The 14975-nt window shown below is 48.1% G+C and overlaps 1 protein-coding gene across 11 annotated transcripts in view; it reads right to left on the bottom strand.

Annotated features, from left to right (window-relative positions):
* PPIP5K1 (diphosphoinositol pentakisphosphate kinase 1) overlaps positions 1-14975 on the bottom strand; it is a 130554-nt gene that overhangs the window by 76057 nt on the left and 39522 nt on the right. For all 11 annotated transcript variants that reach the window (XM_075916965.2, XM_089782136.1, XM_089782134.1 and 8 more), the window contains 3 exons: positions 10118-10239; positions 8722-8904; positions 693-834 (listed from right to left, as the gene is read on the bottom strand). In XM_075916965.2, coding sequence (XP_075773080.2) covers positions 693-834; positions 8722-8904; positions 10118-10239 — 447 coding nt within the window. The remainder of the gene's footprint in view (positions 1-692; positions 835-8721; positions 8905-10117; positions 10240-14975) is intronic.

The raw sequence follows: 14975 nt of genomic DNA, 5'->3' as shown, positions 1-14975 counted from the left end.
CTGAGCCCATCATACTCCCAGCCCAAACCCCTGCACCCTCACATCCACAACCCTGTGGCTTGCTCAGCACCCCAACCCTCCACCTAGCCCCAGCACTCCCCAGCCTGGAGCCAGCATCCCCTTCTCCAGCATCCAAATTCCCTTCCAGAGCTTGCACCTCTCACCCCTTTCTACGCCCAAATCCCTCATTCCCACCCTAGAGCCTGCACCTCCTGTCTCAACCCTGAGCATGTAGAAGGGCTGGGGATAGCAAGTGATGGAGAAGAGGGGAACAGAGAGGGTGGGGCCTCAAAGAAGGGGTGGGGCCTTGGGGAAGAGATGGGGCAGATCTTGGCTTGACCTGACATTTAAAAAGTGATCTTAGGTGTAAAAGGTTGGAGACCCTGCTCTACAGCCTCATGGCCAACGCCCCAAGCAGCCTGCAATCCCTCTAACACCCTGAGCACAAAGCAATCTGAACATGGCTTCCAATAGCAATGGGAGCCTCAGACCAGACCTTCTGCCATTCTTTGGAAGGCTGCACCTCTGGAGCTCAGTGGCTCCCTTCATGCATTGGACAGACTTCTCTCCAAGAGGGCGCTTCCTAGGCTGCTTTGCTGCAGACACATTTCTCCAGCTCAGAGCGCTTGCATGCACAGGCCCAGTCGAGAGGGCTCTGCTCCAGATCCCCTCGTCCACACCCAGCTGCTCACCTGCAGATTTGGGATCTTCCAGACGTTTGCGTATCTGGGAGGTGAGGTTCTCAATCAGGGCAAACACCTGGTCACAGATCTCTACAGGGTTCTGGATGGAAGTCATGGAGTTGACCAGCGAGAGGCTGCCTGTAGGTGCTAACTGCAGAGTAAAGAACACAACGGTTAGTGCCTGTGCAGACAGGATCCAGCTCAGCCCAACCATTCAGCTTCTGGAAATGGTATGCAAGTGACCACGTGTCTTCCTGTGTAGCCGTCACCCCATACCCTCTCCACAGGCTGTACCAGCCTCTCAGCTCACGTCTCTCTCCAGAGGGGGCGGGGTGGTAGTCCTAGGTGAGGAGCGGTTTCCTCTTTTCTAATGGGTCTTTGCTTCTTCCATTCCAGGACCTCTGGTTACAAGTGGAAAAGTGTGGGGCCCGCCCCAATCTAGCGGTAAGGAAGGGAAGGGTGGTCACAACCTTGAGCCCGTACTTGGCTCAGCACAGAGGAGAGTCTGGGGCCTGTCACACACGGAGTGGGCTGGATCCAGGCCTGGTTACTTTATTTCCCAGCTCAGCTGCCAAGACTGCTCCAGGCAGGCCCAGGAGGACTAGGCTCCATGCTTACCTGGGGAAGGTGTCCCCTTCACCTCAGAGAGGAAGAGGCCAAAAGCCTACAACCAACTTGGCCTCAGAGCCAACAACAAGAAAACTAGCACTCCACCAACAGGCTCTCAATCACAAGATCTTGCTCTTATCATTCAGAAGTCCCTGGAAACGGTCGAGCGCTTCCTTTACCTTGGCAGCTATCTGTAGCAGAAAGCCAACACTGACAGAAATTCAACACTGCCAATGCGCCACTGCAACCCCGGAATGCTTCAGAAAACCTCTTCAAAAACTGACATCAAGAATCATACCAGATGTGCCAGGCTCTCAGTACCGAGCCAAACTAGGCTCATGTACAGCAGACACCTCAAGGTTCTTGACTGATACCCCATGATCAACAGGGCCTTCGCAAGACCTTCCAGATCAGGTGGCATGACCAACACGAACGTCCTGTTCCGAGCCAAAGCCTGCAGCATTGGAATTACAACCCTCCACCACCAACTCTGCTGGGCTGGTCATGTTCTCTGAACGCCAGGAAAGGGGCTCCAAATGAAGGTAACGTGCTCACCACTGAGCCATTGCCAATGCACGAGAAGGGGGTGAAACAAGCGTTTCAAGGACTCGCAGTGAGAGGAGAGGCTCTGCCTTTCTCAGGTGCCCGGTGGCACATGGTGCAAGGCCTGGCAGAGCAGTGAGAGGAGAGGCTCTGAGATGCATGACCTAGAAATGCCTGTCCAGCTGGTATCCGGAAGGACCGAGAGTCCCTTTGGGCATGTCTACACTATCCCCCTAGTTCGAACTAGGGGTAATGTAGTCATACGGAGTTGCAAATGAAGCCCGGGATTTGAATTTCCCGGGCTTCATTTGCATGAAGCCGGCCGGCGCCATTTTTAAACGCCGGCTAGTTCGGACTCCATGCCCCGCGGCTACACGCGTCACAGACTAGCTAGTTCGGATTAGGCTTCCTATCTGAACTAGCTGTACGCCTCGTGGAAGCCTAATCCGAACTAGCTAGTCCGTGCTGCGTGTAGCTGCGGGGCATGGAGTCTGAACTAGCCGGCATTTAAAAATGGCGCCAGCCGGCTTCATGCAAATGAAGCCCAGGAAATTCAAATCCCGGGCTTCATTTGCAAGTGCGTATGACTACATTACCCCCGCTAGTTCGAACTAGCGGGGTAGTGCAGACCTACCCTTTCAAAGTCACTGCTTTCCAAAACACTCCCCATTCCCAGAAGTGCAACCCACTACGCTCTTCGTGCCTCACACTGAGCTGTATCAAAACGCCTGCAGGTCTAAGCAGCCCAGCTTACCACAGGATTCAGATCCCCCTGCAGAACTGACCTCTCCATGAGTTACCATTCCATCAATTTCTGTGCAACCCCACACCCCCGCAAACTTTACCAGTCATTATTTTATACTTTCCGCTGGGTCACTGGTAAGGATATTGACTAGCACTGGGCGAAGAACACATATGAGGGACCGCACTAAGAACGCCTTCATAGAATGATTCCCCATTTACAATTGATTTGAGATATAGGAGACAAATTTTGAATCCACTGAGTATAGGCTACATCAGTTCTGTACCTTGATAATCTTTTAATCATATCACAGAGGACTAAGTCAAATGCCTTACATCTAAATGCATTTCAGCACTATTACCTTTGTCAGCCAGACTTGTAAACTCATTAGAAAGTGGTATCAGGTTAACTGTTTTCCATAGAATCATGCTGACTGGAATTAACTAACCAATTATTTAGCAATTATATCCCATATAAGCATTTCCACATTTTGCCAAGCTCAATGTTCGATTGTCTGGACTAGAAACTCTCAGTTAATCCCTTTTAATGCCAGGACTTTCATTTCTTCTCCAGATTCTGCAAGGCCTGGGATAGCTCTGACCCAAATTAAAGTGTCACTAAAGGAGGTTTCGGAACAAATTGATAATTAATAGTAATAAGGCACCAGGACCAGATGGCATTCACCCAAGAGTTCTGAAAAAACTGAAGTGGGAAATTGCCGAAAGTAGTAACTGAGATTTGTAACCTATCATTTAAATCAGATTCTGTACCAAAATGACTGCAATAAACAAAAGCAACATCAACTTTTAAAAAAGGCTCCAGAGGTGATTCCAGCAGTTACAAGCTAGTAACCCTGACTTCAGTACCAGGAAAGCCAGTTGAAGCTATAATACAGAACAAACTTGTCAGACGTGTAGATGAACGTAATTGTTGGGGAAGAGTCAACACGGTTTCTGTAAAAGGAAATCACGCCTCAGTCTACTAGAATTCTTGGGAGAGGAAGGGGGGAAAAATCAGCAAGCATGTGGACAAGGGGGATCCAATGGAATGAATGTTCTTAGATTTCCAGAAAGCTTTGACAAGGCCCCTCACCAAAGGCTGTTAAGCAAAGTAAGTTGTCATGGGATAAGCGGGAAGGTCCTCTCACGGACTGAGAACTGGTTAAAGACAGGAGACAAAGGGCAGCAATAAATGGTCAGTTTTCAGAATGGAGAGAGGTAACTAGTGGTATCCCCCTCTCCTGTACCCAATCTTCACAGAGTGAGGAGGGTGGGGCCTCAGCAAAGGGGTGGAGCAGGGGCAGGGCCTTGGAGAAGGGGTGGAGCAGGGGTACTTGGGTTTGACATAGATCTTGGACTGACAAATTCAAAAAGTAATCTTGTGCTTAAAAAGGTTGGAGACCCCTGGTCTAGACCATCCCTGACAGGTGTATGTCTAACCTGCTCTTAAATATCTGCAGAGATGGAGATTCCACAACCTCCCTGGGCAATTTATTCCACTGTTTAATCACCCTGACAGTTAGGAAGTGTTTCCTAATGTCCAACCTAAACCTCCCTTGCTGCAGTTTAAGCCCATTGCTTCTTGTTCTATCCTCAGAGGCCAAGATGAACAAGTTTTCTCCCTCCTCATGACACCCTTTTAGATACCTGAAAACGGCTATAATGTTCCCCCTCAGTCTTCTCTTTTCTAAACTAAACAAGCCCAGTTCTTTCAGCCTCCCTTCATAGGTCATGTTCTCTAGACCTTTCATCATTCTTGTTGCTCTTCTCTGGACCCTCTCCAATTTCTCCACATCTTTATTGAAATGTGGTGCCCAGAACTGGACATAATACTCCAAGTGAGGCCTAATCAACACAGAGTAGAGCGGAAGAATGACTTCTCATGTCTTGTTCACAACACTCCTTTTAATGCATCCAAGAATCATGTTTGCTTTGAACAATCCTTTCTGCAGTACTCCTTCCTGGACAGTTGCTCCCCATTCTGTATGTGTGGAACAGATTGTTCCTTCCTAAGTGGAGCACTTTGCATTAGTCCTTATTACACTTCATCCTATTTACCTCCGACCATTCCTCCAGATCATTTTGAATTATGACCCTGTCCTCCAAAGCAGTCGCAACCCCTCCCAGCTTCGTATCATCTGCAAACTTAATAAGTGTCTTCTCTATGCTGATATCTGAGTCGTTGATGAAGATATTGAACAGAACTGGTCCCAAAACAGACCCCCGCAGAACCCCACTTGTTATACCTTTCCAACAGGATTGTAAACCTTTAGTAACTACTCTGAGAACGGTTATTCAGCCACCTTATAGTAGCCCCATCTAAGTTGTATTTGCCTAGTTAATTGAGAAGCAGGTCATGCGAGACCACATCAAAAGTCTAGGTATACCACATCCACCGCTTCTCCCTTAGCTTTCTTTGATAGGATAATGAGTCTTGTGGCTATCTGATTGGTTTGACATGATTTGTTCTTTACAAATCCATGCTGGCTGTTCCCTATCACCTTATTATCTTCCAGGTGTTTGCAGATGAATTCCTAAATTACTTGCTCTATTATCTTTCCGGGCATAGAAGTTAAACTGCCTGGTCTGCAGTTTCCTGGGTTGTTCTTATTTTCCATTTTATAGATGGGCACTAGATTTGCCCTTTTCCAGTCTTCTGGAATCTCTCCTGACTTCCATGATTTTTCAAAGATGATAGCTAAAGGCTCAGATAAGGAGCTGATAGAGGAGATGAGTATGCTAGGATGAATTTCATCAGGCCCTGCTGACTTGCAGACCTCTAACTTTTCTAAGTGATTTTTAACTTGTTCTTTATTTTATCTTCTAAACCTATCCCTTCCCACTAGCATTCACTATGTTAGGCATTCCTTCGTCAGACTTCTCGGTGAAGACCAAAACAAAGAAGTCATTAAGTATCTCTGCCATTTCCAAGTTTCCTATTACCGTTTCTCCCTCCCCACAGAGCAGTGGGCCTACCCTGTCCTTGGTCTTCCTCTTGCTTCTAATATTTTTATAGAATGTCTTCTTGTTTCCCTTTATGTCTGTAGCTAGTTTGAGCTCGTTTTGTGCCTTTGCCTTTCTAATCTTGCCCCTGCATTCCTGTATTGTTTGCTTACGTTCATCTTTTGTAATTTGTGCTAGTTTCCATTTTTTATATGACTCCTTTTTGATTTTTAGATCATGCAAGATCTCCTGGTTAAGCCAAGGTGGACTTTTGCCGTACTTTCTATCTTTCCAACGCAGCAGAATAACTTGCTTTTGAGCCCTTAATAATGTCCCTTTGAAAAACTGCCAACTCTCTTCAGTTGTTTTTTCCTCTTAGTCTTGCTTTCCACGGGACCTTACATATCAGCTCTCTGAGCGTCCCAAAAATCTGCCTTCCTGAAATCCATTGTCTCTAATTTGCTGGTCTCTCTTTTACCATTTCTTAGAATCCTGAACTCTACGATTTCATGATCACTTTCACCCAAGCTGCCTTCCACTTTCAAATTCTCAACCAGTTCCTCCCTATTTGTTAAAATCAAATCTATAACAGCTTCCCCCCAGGAGCTTTTTCAACCTTCTGAAATAAAAAGTTGTCTTCAATGCAGTCCAAGAACTTGTTGGATAGTCTGTGCCCCGCTATGTTAGTTTCCCAACATATGTCTGATAGCTGAAGTCCCCTATCATCACCAAATCCCACGCTTTGGATGATTTTGTGAGTTGTGTCCTTGGGCATGCATCTGTCTTCTAACCTACGCAGATGAGCCAGCCAGCGCACGCTCTGATTGAGCAGAGAGGTCACACTTGGTAAATTTGCTCTTGGAAGAACTGAGCAGTGGTGACTTTTTCTTGCCATTTGGTGTTGAATATGCAGTGTAAACGGAGGTGAAAACTGTTTAACCTTTTCTCCGGAGGAGCATAAGCTGCCCATGTTCCTTCCCCATACACAAGGGTGCTAAGGATGCAAGCTTGGTACACTAGCATTTCCGTCTTGATAGTTAACTGAGTTGTTCCATGGCTGCAGCCTTTCCAAAGCAAACATCTCCATCCAGTGAGAGGCTGGTGCTAACCGCAGAACCTAAAGAGCTGAACGTCTGGACTACTTCCAGCTGGTTTGCAGTTAAGGCACCTGAAGGATCAAGAGGAACCCCCTGTCCTAATACAATGTTCTCCTTGATGCTGCTGGCGAGAGCAAATGCCCAGCAGACACTCATAGGCATGTCATGAATTTGTCTCGTAAATCTTCATTGTGGGCCTGATGAGCACCTTTTTGACCATGGTGTTTAACTAGTTGGGATAGGTTAAGAGTTTCCCCATCTGATCTTGTGTAGAGATGCTCTCCATCTTGCATGTCCTTGCATGCAGAGTTCAAGAATACCAAGGCGATGATTCCAGAGCACGTCAGGGGAAGAACATCCATTGCTGAACTCTTCCTCTCAAAGCTGCCCAAAGTGGACCTGTCAAACTGGACGGTTCCTTTCACATTGTGGAATGAAGCCTTAGCAGGGGTGGGAGGTATCCTATCTTTTCCAATATTGCAAATACACCTGCTCTGCTGACTGCGTCAAATGCTTTGGTCAGGTCCATAAGGCAATGTAGAATGGTCGGCTTTGCTCTCTGCACTTTTTGGACTTGATTCAGAGGAAAAAAAGATCTCACATCTACAGTTGGTCTTCCAGCCCTGAATCTGCACTGTGATGGAGAGTGGATGCAATTCGCCAGCCGTTGTAGGCACACTCAGGTGCCTTCTGCAAAAGCTTTTCCTGCTACACTTAGTTGTTACAGCTGCCCTTTTCCCCCATCTTTGTTTTATGCAAAGCAGCGATGTTTGCATCATGCATTTCTTGCGGCACCTCACCCTCTTTCTAGCATTTGTGTTGCACCTGATGAAGATACGGTGGTAGGCACTTGCCACCTGAGGATTTCTCCTGGGATGCTCTTTTCCAAAAGCCTTGCCACCTGATAGCAAACCAATGGCCTTCCTTAGCTATTCAACAGTAGGCTCCACATCTAGGCCTGGCATGACCTGTAGGTCGCTATCTAGTCCAGTGACTCACTGTGCATGTTCCTTTCTTGTGTGGATAGCTCTGTTTGCTTTTATCGGTTAAAAGTTCACCAATTTCAGAGGGACAGCCTTGTTGACAGTGGAACCTAGAGTTTTCTTCAGGCCGTCATACAGGCTGTTCATTAATACCCAATCTGGGAAAATGGGTAAGCAGTGAGGTGGCAAAATGTGCAGAGGATTCAGAAACAAGATACTTAAGTTCAAAGCAGACTGCAAAGAACTTCAAAGGGATCTCACAAAACTGAATGACTGGGCAAGAAAAGGGCTGATGAAATTCATTGCTGATAAATGCAAAGTACTGCATATTAGAAGACATCAGCCCAACTATATAGGTGCAATGATGGGGTCTAAACTAGCAGTTATCATTCAAGAGAGACCCTGAGGTCTTTGAAACTATCCACTCAAATGTGTGGCAGCTGTCAAAAAAAGTGAACAAAATGTTGGGAAGTATTAAGATAATAAGACAGAAAATATCGTATTGCTGCTATACACGTCGATGGGACGCCCACACCTGGAACACTGCGTGGTCGCTCCATATCAATGAAGATATGTTGGAACTGGAAAAGGAAAACCAAAATTATAAGGGGAATGGAACGACTGCCATGTGAGGAGAGATTAACACCACGCTTTTCACCTTAGAAAAGAGGGGGGGGGGATTATGATACAGCTCTATAAAATCATGGCTGATGTGGAAAAAGTGTTATTTGGCCCCCAGAACACAAGAACTGAGAGGGAGGGGGTTCAAATGAAATTAAATGGCAATAGATTTACAACAAAAAAAGTTTTTCTTCACGCGACGCAGAGTCAACCTGTGGAACTCCTTGCCAGTGGATGTTGCGAAGACCAGGACTTTAACAGGGTTCAAAAATGAGTTAGATAAATTAATGGCCATTGATTGACCTGTCGTCTATGAGCCAGGATGGGCGGGATGGTTTCCCTAGCTTCTGTTTGTCAGAAACTGGGAATGTATGACAGAGGAGGGATCGACTTGATGATTACCTGGTCTTTTCACTCCCTCTGGGGCACCTGGCGCTGGTGGCAGACAGGATATTGGACCACAGACAGGATACTGCCCCCCTATAGCCATTCTTAGGTTACCTTTTCGTAATCGTCCTCGCAGAACCTGGCATCCTTCTGCATGATCTCGTGTAGCCGCGCCTTCACTCTGTGCTGGCAGCTGCTCAGGGAGTCACTGTCGCTGTCCAACAGCCCATTCATATTGGCACTTTTTACCATTTGCACCAGGATGGGTGTCAGCTCTCCCTCCAGAGCCAGGAGCCCCTAGAGCAGAGCAGCAGAGGGGTTCAGCCCAGGGACACAAGCAAGTGCTCGTTCAAACAAAAGTCGGGACCAGTTTCTCCCACCAGAAGACACCAAATGAAATTCTAGTCTGGCAAGCCTAGAATGGGGGAGGGGCTCTGTGAGCTGCATTCCAGCTGTACCAGAGCCACACACGCCCCATACAGCCTGTGAGCCCTGCCTTACACCAAGCCCCTGGCTCTAGCCTCAGGCACACCCAGGAGACTGGATGAACTACTCCAGGGACCTGATCAAAGCTGCTCCTCCAGCCCTGTCATGCAGCAGAAGTGAGGTCCGTTTACACTGCCTGGGTTGCCCTGTGCAAATGGACAGTCCCCATATGCAGACTAGGGATATGCACGAGGAGCTGGGAAACATCACCCTTACCGGGAACTGGTTAACTGTCCCAAGCAGCCCTGTGCTGGCAGCCAGTGGCTAGGGAGGGATCCCAGGCGTAATCAGTTAACTGGTTAGACGAAGGATGTTAAGGACTAGTCGCTTCCCCCGCTGCCTCTATTATATAGAGGCAGCAAAGCGGGGAGGGAAGAGGGGGTACTTCAAAGTGTTCAAAGTGGCAGCGCCGTGCGGAGCCTGGGATATGGGCTCCATGTGTCGCTGGCACTTTGAAATGCCACAGCAGCATTTCAAAGGGGCAGCACCGCACAGCTGATCCCGGGCTCCGCGCAGCGCTGCCCCTTTGAAATGCAGCAGCATTACGTGGAGCCTGGGGAGTTCCCAGCTGACCCTGGGGTTCTGTGGAAATGCCGCGCAGAGCCTGGGGTCAAGCTGGGGAGTCTCCGGGCTCTTGTGCATTTCAAAGTGGAAGCGCCCACGTGGAGCCCGGAGTCAGTGGAACTTCCCGCTGGCCCCAGCTGCACGGGGAGTTCCAACTTGGAAATGCACAAGTGCCTATCGACTAGTTAATTTAATTAATATTTAACATCCTTAGGGTTTTCCCGGGATTTTACATGCCTAGTGTGGCCAGTCTCAAACAGCAACTTAGGACAGCAAGAGGGTTACTCCTGGGGAACCGGCCGGGCCTGCTCCCGAAGGTAAACCATTCCCAAGTCACGTCTAGGGGAGTTTTGTAGCAGCTCCAATAGCGCATATCTGCTGCTGGCCACAAATCACTGGGTTATGTGGGCTGCAGAGGACATGGCTGTGGATGGAGCTGATGCCACATGAGAGGAGTCACCTTTGCAAAAGCTGCTGCCGTCATCTGAACCCTGCCCTCGTCTGAAGCATAGATCTTGAGGTCGTGCCGGTAGGTGCTGTGCAGCCTGAGCAGGCCACACCCTGGGAAGCCAGCATAGTCACCTGCAACAGAGAGCAGAGATTGAAACCCAACACCTGCCAGGAGCCATCCGTCACACGCACCCCCACCAGGCCACGTCCTTCGGCGCGTCCAGCCACAGGCGGCTGCTGGGGTGGGGAAGGAGCTAGCAAGCCCAGCTTCTCCAGAGCCTCTGAGGGAGGGGGGCAGCCACTCGCTACAGGACTAGCGGTGCAAACAGTCTCCTCTCCCAGCTTGGTATAGTGCCAGACTAAGCCATGCCAATCCCTTGCTGGCCACCCTCCACAGCCCTTTCTAGGGACGGAATGGCCATTACAGCTCCTGGCTGCACTGGGCAGCCCCTGCCCCTCTCAGCCTCAGCCATGGATGCTCTCAGATTCCACACCCAGGCCCTTGCCAGCAGAACCCTAAGTGCCTCAGCTATTCCACTGGGTCTCCTGCTCCCCACTCTCATTCCGAGTAGCAAGCGGACCCCCGTCTCCCATCTACTCACCCCGCACACGGAGCGGGCAGCCTGCTCGCAAAGCAGCAAGGCCGCCTTCTGGGGTGAGAGCAAAGAGCTGCCTGCCCTGTTAGGAACTCCAGTGGCACCAGCCTAGCCCCTGCTGGCTCCCCCTCACGCCAAAGCCCAGCTCGAGGACATGCAGCAAGGCTCTTGGAAACAGCCTGCCCGTGAGAATGAGAACGGCAAACGCCTCACTGTGCAGACACAGACACCTGTGAGCTCGTTGCTAGGTGTCCTATTGGCCCGGACAGGCCGGTATCGGCAGCCCCTGACCAGTACAATGTCCAGCATTTTCTTTGGGTCTGGACAGAAGGCCATTTGCGACATTCCTCCCCTGCCACGTCTGGCAGGGGCAGGGGGAGCGAGGAGTGTGTAGCGCTGGGATTTAAAGGCACAGTGACCCTTATTTTATGCAGGTTTTTTTTGTTTGCGCAACATGTTTGGTGCCCCTCCCCCTTTCCCCCCAGCTCCATCCCTCGACCGATTTTTTCCCCATCATGTTCTTTGGGAAAGCATCTGGCAACCCTTCTTGTGCATGCAAAGCTGGAGACAGCCAGCTCAAAGCCAAGCATTTCTAATGGACCCTCAGGCTACGTCTACACTGGCACCCTTTTCCAGAAATGCTTAAAACGGAACAGTTTTCCGTTATAAGTATTCCTGGAAAAAGCGCGTCTACATTGGCAGGATGCTTTTCCGGACAAGCACTTTTTCCAGAAAAGCGTCCATGGCCAATGTAGACACGCTTTTCCGGAAAAAAGCCCCAATCGTCAATTTCGCGATCGGGGCTTTTTTGCGGAAAAGACTACTGTGCTGTCTACACTGGCCCTTTTCCGGAACAGTTTTTCTGAAAAAGGACTTTTGCCCGAATGGGAGCAGCATAGTTTTTCCGGAAAAACACTGACAATTTTACAGTAGATCGTCATTGCTGTTCCGAAAAAGCAAGCGGCCAGTGTAGACAGCTGGCAAGTTATTCCGGAAAAGCGGCTGCTTTTCCGGAATAAGTGGCCCAGTGTAGACACAGCCTCAGAGTGAAGGGCCAGAAGGCACCATTAGATCATTAAGTCCGACCCCCTGTGCAGCACCCCCCTGTGCAGCGCAAGACACCCCTGAACATCGGCCAGAAGTGCACCAGTCTTCATTTGAGAACGGCAACAGCTGGAGAATTAGAGAAGAGTGAGAATGGAAAGGACCAAGACAGAGTCATAAGAACGGGTCAGAGCAAAACTCCATCCAGCCCAGTCTGCCAATAGTGGCCAATGCCAGGTGCCCCAGAGGGAACAAACAGAAACAGGGAATTATCAAGTGATCTCTCCCATCACCCACTCCCAGCCTCTGACACAGAGAATCCAGGGACACCAGGCCTGCCCATTCTGGCTAACAGCCACTGATAGCCCCATCCTCCATGAATCTATCTAGCTCTTTTCTGAACTCTGTTAAAGTCCTGGTCTTCACCACATCCTCTGGCAAGGAGTTCCACAGGTTGACTGTGTGGAGATTGCCTATCTCCTAGAACTGGAAGGGACCTTGAAAGGTCATCAAGTCCAGTCCCCTGCCTTCACAGCAGGACCAAGTACCATTGCTGACAAATTTTTGCCCCACATCCCTAAATGGCCTCCACAAGGACTGAACTCACAACCCTGGGTTTAGCAGGCCAATGCTCAAATCACTGAGCTATCCCTCCCCCCTGCTGTGTGAAGAAAAACTTCCTCTTGTTTGTTTTAAACCTGCTGCCTATTCATTTCATTGGATGACCCCTAGTTCTTATATTGTGGGAATAAGCAAATGACTTTTCCTTATTCACTTTTTCCACACCTGTCATGATTTTATAGACCTCTCATATCCCCCCTTAGTTTCCTCTTTTCTAAGCAAAAAAAAATCCAAGTCTTTTTAATCTCTCTTATTTTGGGACCCGTTCCAAACCCCGCATCAGTTTTGTTGCCTTTTTCTGAACCTTTTCCAATGCCAATATATCTTTTTTGAGGTAAGGCAACCACATCCGTACGCAGTATTCAAGATGTGGGCGTACAATGGATTTATACAGCCAAATTAGTCCCCATCATATTGTATGTAGAGTTAGGATTATGTTTTCCAACGTGCATTACTTTACATTATCAACATTACATTTCATTTGCCATTTTGTTGCCCAATCACTTAGTTTGGTGAGATCATTTTGACAGTCTGCTTTGGTCTGAACTATCTTGAGCAGTTTGGGATCATCTGCTCATTTTGCCACCTCCCTGTTTCTCCAGATCATTTATAAATAGATTGAATAGGATTGGCCACAGGACAGACCTTTGGGGGACCCCACTAGTTACATCTCTCCATTCAGAAAATTGACCATTTCTTCCTACCCTTTGTTTCCTGTCCTTTAACCAGTTATCAACCCATGACAACTTACTTTACGTGAGAGCCTCTGGTGAGGGACCGTGACAAAGGCTTTCTGGAAATCTAAGTACATAAGAACATAAGAACGGCCATACTGGGTCAGACCAAAGGTCCATCTAGCTCAGTATCCTGTCTGCCGACAGTGGCCAGCACCAGGTGCCCCAGAGAGGGTGGACCGAAGACAATGATCAAGCGATTTGTTTCCTGCCATCCCTCTCCAGCCTCTGACAAACAGAGGCCAAGGACACCATTTTATCCCCTGGCTAATAGCCTTTTATGGACCTAACCTCCATGAAGTACACTACATAGGAAGCAAGCAGCTGCCCTCCAAGATGCAAATATTTCAGTAACTGCCAAAGATCATGCAAATCTCAGGCTGGACTGTTCAGTCACATGAGACATTGCAAACCACCTACCTCACAGGCTGCAATCCCCCAAGTCTCCCACAGACAAAAGGATGCACGCTATGAATATTGAGTAGGATGGGTACCAGGACAGACCCCTGGGGGACACCACTAGTTTCCTCTCTCCATTCTGAAAACTGACCATTTATTGCTACCCTTTGTTTCCTGTCTTTAACCAGATCTCAGTCCATGAGAGGACCTTCCCGCTTATCCCATGACAGCTTACTTTGCTTAGGAGCCTTTGGTGAGGGACGTCAAAGGCTTTCTGGAAATCTAAGTACACTATAGCCACTGGATCCCCCTGTCCACATGCTGAGTGACCCCCCTCAAAGAACTCTAGTAGATTAGTAAGGCCTGATTTCCCTTTACAGAAACCATGTTGACTTTTCCCCAACAACATATGTTCATCTGTGTGTGTCTGACAATTTTATTTTTTACTACAGCTTGAACTCAATTTGCCTGGTACTGAGGTTAGACTTACCGGTCTGTAATTGCCACGATCACCTCTAGAACCCTTTTTAAATATTGGCATCATATTAGTTATCATCTAGGTCATTAGGTACGGAAGCTGACTGAAAGGACAGGTTACAGACTACATTGGGGGGGTTTCAGAACTCTTGGGTGAATGCCATCTGGTCCCGGTGACTTGTTACTGTTAATTTATCAATTTGTTCCGAAACTTCCTCTAATGGACACCTCAATCTGGAACAATTCCTCAGATTTGTCACCTGCAAAGAATTACTTGGGTTTGGGAATCTCCCTCACGTCCTCAGCTGTGAAGACCAAAGCAAAGAAACCATTCAGTTTCTCCGGAATGACCTTATTGTCTTTGAGTGCTCTGTAGCATCTTGATTGTCTAGTGGCCTCGCTGGCTGTTTAGCAGACTTCCTGCTTCTGATGTACTTAAACAATTTTTGCCATTACTTTGAGTTTTTGGCTAGCTGCTCTTCAAACTCCTTTTTGGCCTTTCTTCTTATATTTTTACACTTCATTAGGCTCCTTTCTGTTTTCCTCACTGGGGTTTCACTTCCACATTTTAAATGATGCCTTTTTATCTCCCACTGCTTCTTTTACTTGCTTGTTACAACACGGTGGCACTTTTTGGTTCTTGTACTGTGTTTTAAATTTGGGCTATACATTTAAGTTGGCCCTTTACTTGGGTGTCTTTGAAGTTTCCGTGCAGGTTGCAGGGATTTTACTTTTGGCACTATACCTTAACTAACCTCCTCATTTTCATGGGATTCCCCTTTCTAAAATTAAATGCCGCAGTGTTGGGCTGCTGAGGTGTTTTCCCCACCACGGAGATGTTACATTTTATTACACTATGGTCACTATTTCCAAGCAGCTCAGTTATATTTCTCTTGGACCAGATCCTGCACGCGCCACTTAGGACTAATCAAGAACAGCTCTCTCCCTGTGGGTTCCAAACCAGCTACTCCAAGAAGCAGTCATGTAAGGCAGCAGC

The sequence above is a fragment of the Pelodiscus sinensis genome, chromosome 14, assembly GCF_052426305.1.
Source record: "Pelodiscus sinensis isolate ZL-2025 chromosome 14, ASM5242630v1, whole genome shotgun sequence".
NCBI lineage: Eukaryota > Metazoa > Chordata > Testudines > Trionychidae > Pelodiscus > Pelodiscus sinensis.
This window is presented reverse-complemented; position numbering and strand designations above follow the sequence as displayed.